The sequence below is a fragment of the Tenrec ecaudatus genome, chromosome 6 (genome assembly GCF_050624435.1).
Source record: "Tenrec ecaudatus isolate mTenEca1 chromosome 6, mTenEca1.hap1, whole genome shotgun sequence".
In the NCBI taxonomy this organism is placed as follows: domain Eukaryota; kingdom Metazoa; phylum Chordata; class Mammalia; order Afrosoricida; family Tenrecidae; genus Tenrec; species Tenrec ecaudatus.
In genome coordinates, this window is record NC_134535.1 from 123,966,242 (window position 1) to 123,984,246 (window position 18,005).

The 18,005-nt window shown below is 42.6% G+C and overlaps 1 protein-coding gene across 1 annotated transcript in view; it reads left to right on the forward strand.

Annotated features, from left to right (window-relative positions):
- A2M (alpha-2-macroglobulin) overlaps positions 1–17,011 on the forward strand; it is a 64,033-nt gene extending 47,022 nt beyond the window's left edge. The window contains exons 24-37 of the mRNA XM_075553359.1: positions 2,645–2,728; positions 2,955–3,131; positions 3,393–3,480; positions 4,914–5,070; positions 5,486–5,560; positions 6,870–7,050; positions 7,973–8,196; positions 11,674–11,892; positions 12,059–12,186; positions 13,030–13,120; positions 14,041–14,109; positions 14,741–14,843; positions 15,320–15,361; positions 17,001–17,011. Of these exons, the coding sequence (XP_075409474.1) occupies positions 2,645–2,728; positions 2,955–3,131; positions 3,393–3,480; positions 4,914–5,070; positions 5,486–5,560; positions 6,870–7,050; positions 7,973–8,196; positions 11,674–11,892; positions 12,059–12,186; positions 13,030–13,120; positions 14,041–14,109; positions 14,741–14,843; positions 15,320–15,361; positions 17,001–17,011 (1,649 nt within the window). The remainder of the gene's footprint in view (positions 1–2,644; positions 2,729–2,954; positions 3,132–3,392; positions 3,481–4,913; positions 5,071–5,485; positions 5,561–6,869; positions 7,051–7,972; positions 8,197–11,673; positions 11,893–12,058; positions 12,187–13,029; positions 13,121–14,040; positions 14,110–14,740; positions 14,844–15,319; positions 15,362–17,000) is intronic.
- Positions 17,012–18,005: the final 994 nt, after the last annotated feature.

The window sequence follows — 18,005 nt, forward strand, 5'->3', positions numbered from 1 at the left end:
CTAAGGTAGAACTGAGGTCATGATAATGGGGGGTGGGAGGACACCATTAAAGAAGTAGAGGAATGTTGTGTGTTTCGTTAGTGCTATACTGCCCTCTGACTGGCTGGTCCCTTCCTTGTGACCCTTCTGTGAGGGGATATGCAATTGTCTACAGATGGGCTTTAGGTCTCCATTCCAGCACCCCTCCTTTGCATCGATATGATTGCTTGTTTGGGGTGTTCGGATGCCTGATACCTGATCCTGTTGACACCTCATCATTACACAGGCTGGTGTACTTCTTCCATGTGGGCTTTGTTGCTTCCCTGTGAGATAACTGCTTACTTATCTTCAAACCTTTAAGACCCCAGACACTATATGTTTTGATAGCCAGGCACCATCACCTTTCTTCATTTTTGCTTATGTACCCATTTTTACTTCAGTGATCATGTGGGGAAGGTGAGAATCAGAGAATGCCAGGTTATTAGAACAAATGATTCTTGCATTGAGGGAGTACTTGACTAGAGGCCCAGTGTCCATCTGCTACCTCAATACTTAGCATATAAATATATGTACATAGACCTATATCCTATCGTTATATATAAATATATTTACATATGTATGTACCCATATTTATACCTCTATAAGTGTCTTTTGCCTCCAAATTCTTTCCTCTATTTCCTTTTACTTTTCTCCTGTCCCACTATCACGTTCCACCTTTATTCAACTCTTTGTAATTCCTCTCAGCTGCACTGCACTTGATCAAACCCCACCAGGTATTCTACACCCTCCTCGCCATCGATTTTAGATCTCCTGGTGTAACTTTGTCCCTGGTTTTATCGGTTCCCCCACTGCCCCCCTCTTTCCCCCACCTTCCCCTCTCCCATGACTCCCCCATTGTTTTCTCCTCAGGAGTGTTTATTCTGCCTATCTTACATAGATAGACATGGGAAAAGAAAAGAAAGGAAAAGCCTATGTATAGTTCAAGGTCTGCCTGCTGACCCTTATGAACGTTTTTCAATCAAGTCTGATGATGTGCCAAGCCCTGCCTCCCAAAATCAATTTTGGGAAATCCTCAGGGGACTTCATTGCTTTAATCCCCTTGCTGCTCTGTGGCGCTAACTTCGTGTTTCACCTTGGGGGATGGTGTCAGACCTGACACAATGCTCACACTGTCATGGAGGGGATGTTGTGTCTCATGGTGGGGCCTGCCCCACAATCCTCTCTGTGTATTGGCTGCTCTGAGCAAGAGTGTCATACTCGGGACTTGGTGGACCAGGCTTCAGTTCTCTCTCTCTCTCTCTCTCTCTCTCTCTCTCTCTCTCTTAGTTTTCTCCCTGTGATCTGAGCAGACCCTCCCCTCTCCCCGGGCTGTCCTCTGTAGTGCATTCTTCTGGAGAGCGGTATTTTCTTTTTCTTTTCTTTTTTTGTATATAAATCATTTTATTGGGGGCTCGTACAACTCTTATCACAATTAATACATACATCCATTGTCTCGGGCACTTTTGTACATACGTTGCCATCATCGTTTTCAAAGCATTTTCTTTCAATTGGAGACCTTGATATCAGCTCTTCATTTTTCCTTTCCCTCCCCCTCCCTTCCTCCCTCATGAACTCTTGATAATTTATAAATTTTTTCATGTCTTGTACTGTCTGCTGTCTCTCTTTACCCCCTTGTCTGTTGTCCAACCCCCCTGGGAGGGGGTGATAGGTAGGTCATTGTGATCGGTTCCCCCTTTTTCCCCCCACCTTCCTGGGGAGGGGTATTTTCAATAAGTTAATTACTACCCATATTCACTCCTTATCCTCCTTGCTAAGGCTCACATAAAAATAGCATCTGTGTGAAATTTGCTAGAAGAAAGGATGTATTCTGCTGGGAGAGTGGAGGGTGAGTGGGTTGGAAAGGGGGAACTGATTACAAGGATCCACATGTGACCTCTTCCCTGGGAGAGGGACAGCAGAGAAGGGGGGAAGGGAGACTCCGGATAGGGCAAGATATGACAAAATAACGAGGTATAAATTACCAAGGGCATATGAGGGAGGGGGGAATGGGGAGGGAGGGGGAAAAAAAGAGGACCTGATGCAAGGGGCTTAAGTGGAGAGCAAATGCCTTGAGAATGATTGGGGCAGGGAATGTATGGATGTGCTTTATACAATTGATGTATGTATATGTATGGATTGTGGTAAGAGTTGTATGAGTCCCTAATAAAATGTAAAAGAAGAAAAGAGAAAAAAATGATTAGGGCAAAGACTGTACAGATGTGCTTTATACAATTGATGTATGTATATGTATGAACTGTGAAAAGAATTGTATGAGCCCCAATAAATTGTTTAAAAAAAAAAAAGAAAGGATGTATTCTTGTAGAATTTAGGAGCACTTTGATGATTTTTGATTTGCTTATGAATACATACAGACTTTTAAGATTCATACAACAATTAAGTAAAGAGGTTGCAAATGGGCACTGTCTTGTGATAGCCATCTTGGGACCGACATAGGCTGTCTTATGGTGCATAATTCTATATAGAGTCATCCAAAATATAAAGAACTAGAATATTAAGAGAGGGCTGTTTTTTTAGAAAACATTTATATCTATGTCATAGTCCTAGTGTTCTTCAGGAAGAAATGTAGTGGCTATAATTTTCATTATGGTTGATGTTTTTTCTCAAGGTGCTGAGTTATCTGAAGTATTATCCTTTAAGGTGCCACCAAATGTGGTGGAAGAATCTCCCAGAGCCTCTGTCTCCATTTTGGGTAAGTCTCCAGTCCCTAGCGGATTTACACTAAATAATTTCCACTATATTCCTTTTCCATTATCATCAAAATAGCAGCTGCAGTTTTAATTTATTTCTTCCTCCCTTCTTTACCTTTCCTAAAAATTCTCATTTCTTGACCTCAGTTTATTATCCATTTGTTCTAAATGGTTGTGGTGGATTATAATCTCTAGTTTTGACGGCTTCACATCTCTCTCATTTTCTAGGAGACATATTAGGTTCTGCCATGAAAAATATACAAAACCTCCTCCAGATGCCCTATGGCTGTGGGGAACAGAACATGGTCCTCTTTGCTCCTAACATTTATGTGCTGAACTATCTCAATGAAACCCAGCAGCTGACGCCAGAGATCAAGTCACAGGCAATTGGCTACCTGGCCGCCGGTGAGTAACTGGATAGAGAGTGCAAACTCCACAATGTCATTCTCAGTGGATTCCCAGTAAGTCTGAATTGCTGCTTATCTCTAAGTACTAACACCATGGTCGTCCTTTTCATGGTGACTAGCCAATAAATGGTTTAGAGCGCAAAACCCTCCAAAGCAACAACAGGAAAGATCACAAAAGAGGGCAGGGTGGTTGGGTAACGTCTCCAGCCTAAGTATGCACATTAATCTGTCAGATTATTTCATAAACGTTTTCGCTCAGGGTACCAGAGACAGCTGAACTACAAGCACTATGATGGTTCCTACAGCACCTTTGGAGAACAGTATGGCAGGAACCCAGGAAACACATGGTGAGAGGAAGGCAATTTTTGAGTTCTTATTCTTACGCTGGTTCTTCGTGTGCACCATGACAATTGTATGCTAAGCAGAAACTCTGAGCTTCAAATAGCTGCATATTGGGCTTGTTCCTCAAATTCATCCTGTTAATAAGCTATTCCTTCTGTGATATTTCCCACAACTATGAGTTTGGTTTCTCTTTGTTTGGTTTGGGTTTATGAATATGACCAGTGAACATATTGTCACCTTCTTGAGAAACCATCTCAACTTCAGCTTATGCTATGATTTTTATATCACACTCAGCTTTAACTGAAGTAAAGAAATTAGGAGGCAATGATAAGAAATGTTATATTTTTAAGTCTAAAGCATAGAACTATTGCACAAAACTCAACGCCATAGCGTCGATTCCAACCCAATTCTGGGGCTTCGTAAATCTGTACGGGAACAGATAGCCTCATCTCACAAAGAATGGCTGGGAGGTTTGACCAGACAGTCTTACAATGCGCAGTCCAATAGTTCCCTGACAAAGAAGCTCTTGCCTATGAGAGTGGCATGTGAGAGATTCAGTCACCTGAAGGGAATCTTCCAAAAGGAGAAAGATTTCAAATTCAGTCAAAAAAAATAAGTAAAGATAGAAGCACTTAGACTACTAGCAATAAGAAAGTGAGTCAGAAAGGGAATCCCACCATGACCCGAATTCTGCCTTGCAGGGCTGGATAGGACAGAGGCTGTACACTGGTGCATATGAGGGCTGGAGGTACAGGGAATCCAGGGTGGATGATACCTTCAGGACCAAGGGTGTGAGGGGCGATGCTGGGAGAGTGGAGGGTGAGTGGGTTGGAAAGAGGGAACTGATTACAAGGATCCACATGTGACCTCTTCCCTGGGAGAGGGACAGCAGAGAAGGGGGGGAAGGGAGACTCCGGATAGGGCAAGATATGACAAAATAACGATGTATAAATTACCAAGGGCACATGAGGGAGGGGGAAAAAAGAAAACTTGATGCAAAGGGCTTAAGTGGAGAGCAAAGGCTTTGAGAATGATTGGGGCAGGGAATGTATGGATGTGCTTTATACAATTGATGTATGTATATGTATGGATTGTGATAAGAGTTGTATGAGTCCCTAATAAAATGTAAAAAAAGAGGAGGAAAAAAAAGAAAATGATTAGGGCAAAGAATGTACAGGTGTGCTTTATACAATTGATGTATGTATATGTATGGACTGTGATAAGAGTTGTATGAGCCCCTAATAAAATGTTTAATAAAAAAAAAAAGAAAGGGAATCCCAGAGCTAACAGATTAAGCAAGAGACTAAAGGGAGATGGGCGCTCTACTTACACAGGATTTCTATGAGAGGAGTCATACCAATGTAAGAAGTAGCCCCCAAAGCCTGTTAACATTGTAACAACATAAATATCTTCTTTACCCCACCCTTGCATCCCTCAGGCTCACAGCATTTGTACTGAAGACGTTTGCCCAGTCTCGGGCTTTCACCTTCATTGATGAAGCGCACATTACCCAAGCCCTCACCTGGCTCTCCCAGAAGCAGAGAGACAATGGCTGTTTTAGGAGCTCAGGGTCACTGCTCAACAATGCCATTAAGGTGAACTGTCCCCAAACTTACTCTGTCCATGGTGATGGCCACAAGAGTGATGAAAATTAATAACTAAAAAATTCCTAAGGGAAGTTATCAGAGGAAAATAAAACATGGATAGCACCCCCCCCTCAAAATGAATAAAACAAAATTCACTGCCATTGAGTTGATGCCAACTCATAGCAACCTTGTAGGGCAGGGTAGGACTGTCCCTGTGGGTTTCCAAGACTGTACCTCTTTATGAGAGTAGAAAACCCTGTCTGTCTTCCAGCACAAAGAAAGAAGAATAGAATTAAGTTGGTTTTGATATTTTACCACCTAGTAATTGATACAGATAAGAATAAATTCCCCGACACAGCAGGATGTACTGAGTAAGAACATTGTCATAAATTGAATTATAGAAGTCTCTCTTCAATATTTACAGGGTGGAGTAGACGATGAAGTGACCCTCTCTGCCTATATCACCATCGCCCTTCTGGAAATTCCTCTCCCAGTCACTGTAAGTACCATCTCTTTGCCCTGATGAATCACATGCAGTTCTGGATACCAAGAAGTTGTTTCCCTGTTGTATGGAATATCACCTTTTCTAGAACCCAAATATCGGCTTTCTTTCCATACCATGCCAAATGCTTCCCAGATGAACAGCAGATTTGGTGAAAAAAAGCACAAAAGAGTTACATTTCCTCAGTGATGCTCCTGTGCTATTTGTCCTCTCCTCACCCCTTCACACACACACACACACACACACACACACACACGAATTCTAAATGCATAGTCTCTATTTTGTCACTTTTGTGAGTTACCACAAGTTGCCGAGACGACTGGGATCTAGGCCAGACATTGCTTCTGGAGCCCACAGACAAAAGAGTGGGGCCCTGTACCCCCTTGCTTGGCCGTGGGCTATGTGCTGTCCAGGACCGTGATGATTCCTCTGGCCAATCATGTGGTCAGACCGGACTGTGTCTGCCCCAATGTGCCGGGCCAGCAGGCACCAAGAGAGGTCCTGCCAGACCCCAGTATGGCCCTCCCGCCTGGGCTTCCAGATATCCAAGGGAATCCAGAGAAGAACATGTGTACCCAGGGTGCTGCCATCCTCTGCCCTCAATGTATTGCCCTCTTTTCTGGCCAAGCAAACCCTCTTCACATGTAAGTTCTTTGTCTACTCGAGTCTGGAAGGCCTGTGAGTGTCCCAAGAGGCCTCCATGCAGATTGGCTGCTGGCAGTTTCCTGTAGTGGGCAGGGCAGCAGGAGCCTGGCCCACATCTCTATCCATAGACACATCCTGGTTTCTTCTGGGTGGGAGTCAAGGTAATGGAGGGTTCTACTGTTGGTGTTGCTGCTGCTTCAGCTTCTTCGGCGCACAGTAGGCCTGCACCAGCTGCTCATGCACAACAGGGTCAGTCTGCTGTGATCCACAGGGTTTTCCCTGTCTGATATTTTAGACATATTTTAGCCAGACCTTTCTTCCTAGTCCAACTTAGTCTGGAAGCTCTGTTGATTCAGCATCATAGCAACATGAAAGCCTCGACTGGCACTTGGGCGGTGTTTGCACTTGAGTTGCATTGGCCTGGAATAGAAGCAGATCTCCTCCTACACGGGAAGCCAGAATTCTACCACTGAATTCCCAACAACCTCAATGTGAAAATAACCAATTTTTAAAATACTGTTTTCTCGATCCAAAAAAATGAGAGTAGATGGACAAGTGTATTTGAAAAACATCATTGCCTCCTTGCTCAGACCTGTGTGCTTACCTAGAGATGCTAACAACTCTGGGCACATAGTTACGAGCATCCTTGTTCTCTTCCCAGCATCCCGTTGTCCGAAATGCCCTGTTCTGCTTGGACTCAGCCTGGAAGTTAGCCCAGGAGGGAGCCCACGGGAGCCATGTCTACACCAAGGCACTGTTGGCCTATGCTTTTGCCCTGGCAGGTAACCAGGACAGGAGGAGAGAGGTGCTCACATCACTTGAGAAGGAAGCTGTGAAAGAAGGTGAGTGCACAAGCCAAGGAGTGTCTCCCACCCACACCCTCTCTATTGCAAATTACACAGCAAAACAAAACAAAACTCTCCCCCTGTCTCGTGTGATCCCTTTTCTTCGCCTATTTATCAAGTCCCATTGTACCATCTCACTCGCTCATTCACATAGTCGACACTGACTCGAGGAAAACGACCCCATAGGACAGGGTAGATGTACCCCTGTGGGTTTCTGAAACTGCAAATCCTTACAGGAGTTGACAGCCTCATCCTTCTACCGAGGAGCAGCTGGTGGTTTCAAACTGCTGACCATGCAGTTAGCACCCTCCTGTGTAACCCACTGTGCCATCAGGGCTCCCACTGTAAAATCTAGGCCTTCTACATCAAACCGAACATCAAGACCTGAGAGACCATGTAGCAGCGTAGCTGGGATCTCAATCTTCGGGGACTTTCTGGGTGTGTGTCCTCACGCTAAAACATACTACGTGAGGACTTAGTAAAGGCTCACTAAGTAACTTCGCTTGTTTGTGTTTCAGTGTCAGCAAAATAGGTACCGTAGCAGTATTCCCCTCATACGGTTGGTACGGGTTTACAGGACTCAAGACATGTAAAACTCTTAAAAGAGCCCACAACATACATGAAGGCCAGAGGGCTTTAAAAAGTTTGTGGAGAAATAGAGTTAAAAGATAGTCGAATTTTTCCACAGCCTTTCCAAATTACCCTCATGCTATAGAACTATTAACTACCGGCATTATTCCTTGCTTCACCCTGCTGAAGTGCAGTAAGTTAACTTCTCTATCAAATGAAAGGTGTCTACATGAGATCTGAACCATCATAATAAGAAAGCAGCTCTCATTTCAGTTCTGGTTTTGCTACTTGGGTCTTAAATTACATATGCATATGCAGTCCCTTATAAATCCCTTTTTCTCGTGGTCAGGTAATTCCATCCACTGGGCACGGCCTCAGAAACCCAAGGCACCTGTGGAGCATTTCTACCAACCGCAGGCTTCCTCTGCTGAAGTGGAGATGACGGCCTATGGGCTCCTAGCTTACCTCACCACCCAGCACGCCCTGTCCTCAGAGGAGCTCACGGCTGCCTCCCGCATCGTGAATTGGATCACAAAGCAACAGAATTCCCATGGGGGCTTCTCCTCCACCCAGGTCTGTGTTGTGCCGAAGCCTGTTACTTGAGCGTGAGGCAGCGATAGGTTTGGAGAAGAAAAGAAGAGCTTAGAATTCAGAGAGAGTAAGAAATGAGGGGCAATGAAAGTCAGAGTACTAAAAAAATGCTAGGGATTCTGGTGCTCACCCAGTTACTAACAGTCTCCTGTGTCGCACAAGCGTACCTCCCTAGACCAAGTAGTGGGACACCCAGGCTCTGTGGTCAACAGCCACAGTGGAGCAGACAAGAAAACCTCCTGCAATCCCTGTAGAAGGTCTACGGTTCCTTTCGAAACTGCTCCCAGAAACAACGCAAACCCAACCATCTCTCTTTACAAATCTCCCATTCTTAGTTCTACTTTAGATGGCTTCTTTACACATTTCATGTTCTCCCCTCCATCTCTTAATACTGGTTAGCAGGAGCCTAAGAACTCTCTTTATTCATTCAGATTCCTGAGCCTACTACACTGAGATAATCCAGTATCGAGATGAGGACTCGGGTTCATTTTTTTTTAAACAGTTTTATTGGCACTTCATCCACCTATCATATAATTCGATAGTTCATCATATCAAGAAGAGCTGTGCTGTACAATCATTACCACAATCAATTTTAGAACATCTTTTTGGAAAACACTCAATGTCTTTATGTACATGAGAGAAATGTTTATCTCCAGAAAACTGAGAAGTCAGTGTAACTATCCTCAAGGAGAAAGAAAAATGTGGCAATCGGGTGCCCCTTCCTTTGTCTCTTATTTTTTTACATCTGAATTTTTTATAATGACTGTGTTCAAACATCAACCATTTATTTCTTAGGGACTTATTTTTTGAAGGCTGTCCATTAGGCTGAATGTTGATGAGAATTGAGAATATAGCATGCCAAGCGCAAATCACTAAATACAGGAAATGCTCCCAATTTTAAAAATAGAAGCCACGGAAAAGGGTTCCTAATCCACAAAATAATCATAGTTACTTATATTTTATTTCTTTTGGAGAAATCAAACCACACTTTTTTAATTAATCATTTTATTGGGGAGGGGGGATTCTTACAAATCTTATGACAATCCACCATTCAATTGTATTAAGCACCCTTGTACATATGTTGCCATCAACATTTCCAAAATATTTTCTCTCTCCTTGAGCCCTTGGCACCAGCTCCTCTTTTTTCTCTCTTCATCTTCCACCCTGCCTCCCTTGTGAGTCCTTGATCAATTATATATTATTGTTGTAATTTCATGTCTTACACTGTCCATTGTCTCCCTTTACCCACAGCTCTGTTATTCGTCCCCCTGGGGATAGGCTATATATCTAACCTTGTGATGGGTTCCCCCTTTCTGCACCTTCCCCTCCCCCACCCCACTATCCCCCCCCATGATATTTCTGCTCCCACTACTCTTCCTGAAGGTTTTATCAGTCCTGAATTCCATGTGTTGAAATCTCTTGTCTGTACCAATGTGTTTACTCCAGTCTAGCCAGGTAGAACTGGGTCATGGTAGGGGGGTGGGGGTGGGGAGAATCATTCAGGAACTAGGGGTATAGTGTTTCATCGACGCTATACTGCATCCTGGTTGAATTGTCCCTTCTTTGTAACCCTTCTGTAAGAGGATGTCCAATTGTCTACAGATGGACTTTGGGTCTCCACTCCAACCCCCTTCTTTCACATCGATATAATTGCTTATCTTTTATCTTTTGATGCCTAATACCTGATCCATCAACACCTCATGATCTCTCAGGCTGGTGTGCTTCTTCCATGTGGGCTTTGTTACTTCCCTGCTGGATGGCCGTTTGTTTAACTTTAAGCCTGTAAGATACAGAAACTATATCTTTTGATAGCTGGGCACCATCCACTTTCTTCACCACATTTGCTTATGCATCCATTTCGTCTTCAGTGAACATGTCAGGATACACTCTTTGTGAGTATCAAAGAGTGCCAGGTTATTAGAACAAAGTGTTCTTGTGTTTAGGGAGGCCTTGAGTAGAGGCCCAAAGGCTGTCTGCTATCTTAATACTTAACAAATAAATATATGTACATTGGCCTCTATCCCTTTAATTATAAATTAATATATTTACATATATACATGCCTATAGCTATAACTCTATAGATAGTTTTTGCTTCCTACTTCTTTCCTATATTTCTTTTCACCTTCCTCCTGTCCCACTATCATGCTCACCCGCCACTCCTCTCTCAGTAATTCCTCTTTGGATATATTGCACTTGAGCAAACCCCACCAGGCCTCCTTGCCATCATTTTTAGATCTCCTCTTTTTCCTTCATCCCTGAACCTTTTGGCTCCCTGTCCCCCCCTTCCCACCCCATCCTCTCCCATTCTCCCCTGGGACCACCATCCCACTGTTTTCTCCTCGGGATTGTTTGTGCCCCCTATCTTATATAGACAGACATAGAACAAAAGAAAGAAAAACAAGAAAGGTAGTTCCAGGTCTGTCTGCTGACCCTGATGAGTGCCTTCTGATCGGGTCTGATGAGGTGCCAAACCCTGTTCCCCGAGTCAGAAGTCTATTTTTAAGATTCCTCGGGGACTTGGTTACTTTGCTCCCCTTGCTGCCCTGTTGCACTCCCTTCACGTTTCACCCCGCTGTGCGTGGGGCAGACCAGGCACACTTTCTGCCCAGTGTCTCCAGTGCAGTCCCATAGCACTATGGGTCAATGAGGGAACATTGTGTCTTGTGATGGGGCTGGCCCTAAGGTCCTCTCTGTGCATGACTGCTCAGAGCAGGGATGTCATCCCAGGACTTGATGGGCCAGGATGCAGTTCTCTCTCTCTCCCTCTTCTACTTCCTCTGCCTCTCCCTCTCCCTCTCTCATATCTGTGTGGTCTGGACAGACCTGCCACTCTCTCCTGGCTATATCTTCAGTGCTGCGCTCTGTATTAAATTCTTCTGGGGAGGTATCAACATAGCTCGGCTTGGGCCTATCAAACCACATCTTGATCATGACTGTTAAGCACTTGGGTTCCTCCCAAGGCATTGACACCAGCAGTGGAGCAAAGATTAATATGAGGATTCAAATTGAACTTTGGTTGAGGGGTAGGTAGCAAATCTTACCACAGTTGCTAAGTAAGACATCGAAGCCAAAGTAATGGCAGGAATAATCCCCTAATATAAACAAGTGGGCATCACAAAGTTCTGGGGACTATGGAATGAAAAGATAAGGGGATTTTCCCACAAACAACCAAAAAAAACACCTTTCTACTAGCTCCACATTCTAAATCCACCACTAGCCATGTTCTACATCTCACATATTGAAAAAAAAGATCCATCTTCTGAGATATAAAATAATATGTAAATATTATGGTTCTGACATCTTATCTAATGATCATAATCCGTTTTAATATTAGAACTCCAGCATTTGTCATGAGGAAAGAAAACTACCCAATCTCCTTTGTGGCAATTAGCAAAGAACTTAGCCCAGCCCTCCAAACCATACCATATCTGAGCAGATTCCCTTGCTTGTCTCCTTCAGGACACAGTGGTGGCCCTCCATGCCCTGTCCAGATACGGAGCAGCCACTTTCTCCAGCACTGGGAAAGCCGCACAGGTGACTGTTAAGAATTCAAAGAGCTTTTCCACTCATTTCCAAGTGGACAACAACAACAAGCTGCTGCTACAGCAGATCTCCTTGCCAGAGGTGCCCGGAGAATATAATGCCAAAGTGACCGGCGACAGATGTGTTTACATCCAGGTAGGACCCCTGGGAGACATGTGAGCAGAGGGTGCACGGTAACTCTGCTTACTAAAGAATTCTAACTGGACAAGTGATCAAGCAAATTTCTGTCAAAGTAGTTGAGAGGAATGTGAGGAAGAGCGATAAAAACTGATTTTCTTTTTCTTTCTTTGATATTCCCTAGACATCCTTGAAGTACAATGTTCTCCCAGGGAAGGAGGTGTTCCCATTTGCTTTGAAGGTGCACACTCTGCCCGAGACTTGTGATGGAGCCAAGGCTCATAGCAGCTTCCAGGTCTCCATAAATGTCAGGTAAGACCTTCTGAGTGTATCACCGATGTATTCAGTTCTGCGGACAGCAGCCATCACCCAAATGGGATGTCTCAGTTAGTCAAGCAGTGTGACTATCAATATTTGCACATTTGTTGAAAAATCAATGCCCTCTCCTCTAGGGACAACACAGAATTTCTTAAGAGCTATTCTTAGCCATCCTCATTATGGCATGACGAAAAATTCCCCTAAATAAATAAAGAACATCATCTCTTATCACCGATCAGAATTCCTTCTAATGTAATCTAAGAATCCTACAATATTCTTGGTCAATCTATAATGGAAATGGAGAATTCTTGAAAAGTTTGAATAGAAGGAAGACTCTCTGTTAAAATTCCTTCTGGCCGTAAGGGATAAATAAATCTCAGATTCTATTTAAAATGATATTTCCAGAAAAATGCCAATATATATGGCAACATTTAAGTAGTGACCAGACTTGCCCCCCAAAAAGTATCTATCCGCAAAGGATTTTATTACTTGTTGAGAATGCTATTCAGGAAAAACATCAAGATAAAATGTATATAACTAGAGGTCTCAGACCCAAGATCAGCATCACTTGTAAAGTTTTTTTCTTAAAACACAGATTCGCATACATGGATTTTTGGTTCAGCCAGTCTAGCACAGGCCCTGGTCTCTGTGGCTTTAACAAGAGCCCTGCCAATGCAGAGACACGGCCAATTGTCTAAATCATTGGTGTAGGATATTAAGAAAGACTTGAATGCAGCTTTCAGAACTTCTGCGTAATTACTCTATATGGAGAAAAGGGGGATGTCTAATAACACAGACAGCCCTAATTCCTTCCTTGCTTCCTTCCTGGGATTTCAGCTACACAGGAAGCCGCCCTGCCTCCAACATGGTGATTGCTGATGTGAAGATGGTGTCTGGTTTCATTCCCCTGAAACCAACATTGAAAATGGTAGGTTTACTATAAGCCCAGGAAATGATACTTTATTTCATGTGCTATTATCCCCCAGAACAGGAAAATGCTAGCACTGAAATATTTCTAAGTCAACTTCCATCAAAGAATCATAAACCCAAACCCAACCCCCACTGTCATCAAGTTGATTCACTCATGGCAGACACTATATGCCGTGGGCCAAGGCTTTGTGAATCTTTATTTTTCGGGTGGGGGCGGGGGGCCTTCTGGGAGCAGATAGCCTGTGGAGTGACTGTTCAGTTTGAACAGCTGCCCTTGAGGTTAGCAGTCCAATGCTTACCCAGTATCGCCACCTAGCTCCATATCAGAGAATTATACCTTTTTCAAATGGAAAATTGTAATGTAACATGTTTACATGGACCCCCTGCATTTGCATCACAGGCTGGTAGGAGTGGTGACAAGAAGAAGAAAATATCAGTAGGTTCCTGCCTCCATAAGCTCCGATGGAAAAGAAAATGTGTTTCCACTTAAACCAGCTGAAAAAAAGCAAACAGGAAAAAACAAAACAAAATGGCACATTGATTATAAATATTACAGGAGTTCAAAGGAAAATGAGAGTGTTCTAAGAGTAAGAGGGAAAAAGCTCGTTCGTCAAGGAACAGAATGTGAATTGGCCTTTCACATATGAGCGACTCCCAAGTTTAGGGTGTTTTGCTCCCTTTTCTTCAGATAATCAAATTGACACAAAGGTCATACTAATATTTAATTCTGAGGTCAGATTACCTTTCATTTTAGATTTTGCACATTGTTGTCTGCTCATTATGAACTTTTGAAAATGGTCTATCTTTAAGCTAAATTTGGCAATAAAAGCCCCTTTCTCTCTTAGATGTAACTCATGGGTTGTAGCTATTTATTAACATTTGTGACCACTTTTTTTTTCTTTATTTTTTTTTTTTCAGCTTGAAAGAGCTAACCTTGTAAGCCGGACGGAATTCAGCAATAATCATGTCTTGCTATACCTGGAGAAGGTGAGAGCCTGCCAGGCTAGTTGTGAAAAAATATAAACCATAGTCTCTCTGAGGAAGCCCCCTGAAAAGTTATCAATTATTATATCAGCACCACCATAGCACATCCATATAAAAAGAAACAGTTCCCATTTGAACTAAGACTTGGATCATAAATTTATGAGAACAGCCCCATCAGTAAACAAATCCGATTTTATAGCTATATGTTGTAACATAGTTTATTCATTTCCATATTGATATCAGCCTTTGTTTGTTTGTTTGTTTTATCAGCCTTTAAGGCTTTAATTAGTGAGAGTAATATCTTCACAAGGAGCATAACTGTACCAAGTCTCTGGGTATTTTAAAGTGAACATGACTACCCAATCAATCGAGTCGAAATATTGTTCATCTCCTATGACCAGAGCCGCATACTGGAATTCATGAGAACGTCCAAGCCATTTTGGTGATTTCAAAAACCAGTGGGGGAATTCCTTATTGGTCTACTGTAAGGGTTTTGTGTACAACATAAGGACTCAGTAGTGTCTTACTAGTTGATAAAAAGATTTCCCCCAATACTAGATGAATCCTTGAACTTAACCAAAGAAGAGCACCGAAAGGTCCCTGGAAGATGGTTTAATTCTTCCTTCCTTTCTAGGTGACAAACCAGACACTGAGCTTGGCCTTCACCGTGCAGCAGGACATCCCTGTGAGAGATCTAAAACCAGCCATCGTGAAAGTCTACGATTACTACGAGACAAGTAAGTGGGAGACTTTTGCCCAGGGAAACTAAATTCCTGATGAGAGAACAGTAGATCTGACCGATGTGTCGGAGCTGTTTGTGACCTTGTATGTTCTTATCCCTTCATTTTGTCTGCAGGAAGTCTAGTGCTCCTGGTTCTCTTCTCTGCCCACATTGTAGAAACTACTCTTGTAGAAATGTATCTGCCACCACCACAGTATGTCTGTAGGACAATAAGAGGGGCTTGTGAAGTATGGCATCTAAAATAGCCTACAAAACTGTAGGTTCAAGGGAGAGAGAACATGTGTGAAAGGCAGTAATGAAATTCCTCAAGCAATGAGCCAAGTGAATGATCCTTCCATCCTGAGAGGATGTGCTTCTTCCCACACTCAGGTCCCGTCACTGCGCTGTATCCCACAAGTGCTTGTTTTTCCCTTTCTCTTCCCCTAATGGTTTCCAGGTTGTTCCTTAATATTTTTGGTTTCGTTTTTTCAGGTGATTTTGCAATTGCTGAGTACAGCGCCCCCTGTAGCAAAGGTAAGCAATGAGTCCTCCTTCTAAGTGCATCAGAACCCCATTAGCCTGTCCCCAAATGAACTCCATGGTCTCAGTGATGTTCAGACAAGTAAGGGAATGTCATCAAAATGACAATAAATTGTTTGTGCCGTGTTTCTGCAGTAATTTCCACTAATGTCACTGTAGTTAGTTATAGTAACAAAAACATCTTGAAAATCCAAATTGCTGCCATCAGTATACCTACACGGCTAAAACTCTAGGATCAATTATTTTATGAATTTTCTACTATGCAAACTCACTGCCATTTAGTCGCACTCATAGCAACACTGAAGGAGAGAGTGGAATTACCCCCATTGGGTTTCAGAGGCTATCATCTTTAAGGAGTAGAAAGTCTCATCTTTCCCTTGTGGAGCAGCTGGTAGGTTTGAAATGCCAACCTTGTAGTTAGCAGTGCGATACATAACCCACTATGACACCAGGACTCCGTGACGGCACCTTTCAAAACGAAAAAACGAACAACAAAACAACTCCACCACTACCTTCAGCCTCTGAATTCCAAAGGGCCATTTCTACTCTGGTCTACTGGATTGCTGCAAGTCAGAATCAACTCAATGGCAGTGAATTGGGGTTGGTCTTTTTTGCCAAGGTTTCTGTTTGCTTGGTTGGCTGGTTGGTTAATGTGCTGTCGTTGTTAGCCGATTACAGTGGTGTTTCTAAACATACAGTTTCATCTGCACAAAATACAAACAAATGCTGTTGTTTTTGTAGCTGCCAGTGTTTCTATACTTTCTGGTTTGTTTTGTCAAATTATCCGTTACTTTTAGCTATAATCATCTGGTAATTCGTATTTGTGAACCTGTATCAATTACTTTTTTGAGAATGAAATAGTAATTGAAAGAAAAAATGTTAAAAGTTTCTGCTCATTTACGAATGATGGAACTAAACCAAAATCAAACAAAACCAAACCAACCCACTGCCATCCAGTTGATTCCAACTTACAGAAGTCCTATACAGAATTCTGTCGGCTGTGAATATTGACAGCAACAGGTAATCCCATGCAACTTATAGTGGAAGGATTTTACAAAACAATCGAGTTGACATTAACTGGATGACAGTGAGTTTTATTCATATAATCTAAGAAATGCTACATTTAAATTTTTTATTATTTTAGTTCATATAACTATGATTAAAATAGATAATAGACATTACTAAGGGTTCTGCATGATTTGTACTAGAGAAGCTCCTTAGGGGTAGGGATGACACCATGATTTATATCAACCTTAGTGATACCATAGGTAGAATTCTAACTAAATGTTTGTATAGATTTCATGTTGCTCAGACTGTGAATTACTATAGAAGAATACATTTACAGGGACACTGGCTGTCAAAATTCAGACAATTCATAGGATTGTTTACTGATTATTTGTAATGAACCTTATTTTCTACTGTAGTAATTAGGTAACATTATGCAACTCAGACCTAAAGAAAGAAATTCACTGCCCAGGAAATCCAAATCCATCTTAATTTCCTTTATTTCCACTGTGACAGATCAAGGAAATGCTTGAAGACTACATCAACAAACTGCTCTGCTACAGCCCCTGTAGAGTATAGAAGAAACGAGTTTTATCTCGTAATGAATAAACTCTTTTTTCTGGTCAAGATTTTTCCTGATTCTTCATCCATTGAATAAATATTTATTGTATATTCACATGATTCCCAGTAGGATTTGTGGTGGTGGGTGATACTCAATCCAAATTCCAACAGTTAGGCAGAGGTGAGCCAAATGCTGGGTCCAGAGTCAGAAGCCCAAAATGTCCAAAAGCCACAATAGATCTTCTTGCTTCTATCAAAAGCTCAGTGAGGAAAATAGAGTCCGCCTTGCCAGATGAGATGATGTACATAGAACTGTGTGGTAGCACCACTGTGTATCTAAGGAAAACAAAGGATGTGGCCTGGTTCACACCCAGTACTAAGGTGAAGTCTTTAAGATATCATCAAGGAACCAAAGAGTGTGGCCTGGAGCTCAACCAATACTAACTCACCTCACTGCCATCAAGTCAATGCTGACTCACAGTGATGCACTGTGGGTTTCTAAGACTATGTGTTTAAAAAGTAGACAGCCCAGTCTTTCTCCTGCGGAGTTGCTAGTGGCTTCAAACTGCCAACCGTGAGAATCAGAGCCCACCACCACCAGCACTCCTACCCAGTACTAAAGTGGAGAATTAAAGATGTCCCCCCAAAAAATTATGTGGCTTGGTCCATACCCTCCACCAAGGTCAGTTCTCAAAACCACCCCACTCCTGTCTGTCAGCATAATAGAAAATTCCCTACAAAATGGTATCATAGCCACAGGACTATAAAGTCCAGAATCATAATATATAAAGAACCATGGCTTAAAGGGTCACATCAATTCACCTTCCACAGAATAGATTCCAACTCATGACCCTTTAAGACAGAGTAGAACTGCTCCATGGGGTTTCTGAGGCTGGAAATCTGTATGGAAGCCGAAAGTCTCAACTTTCTCCCATGGTTCAAACTGCTAACTTGCAGTTAGCAACCCAAGAGAGACCTAATTATAACTGAAAATTGATTTATTGCCTGTCTGGTGACATGAGAAGTTGGGATCAGCTACTAGCAGCACTTCAAGTGTCTTTACCAATAATCA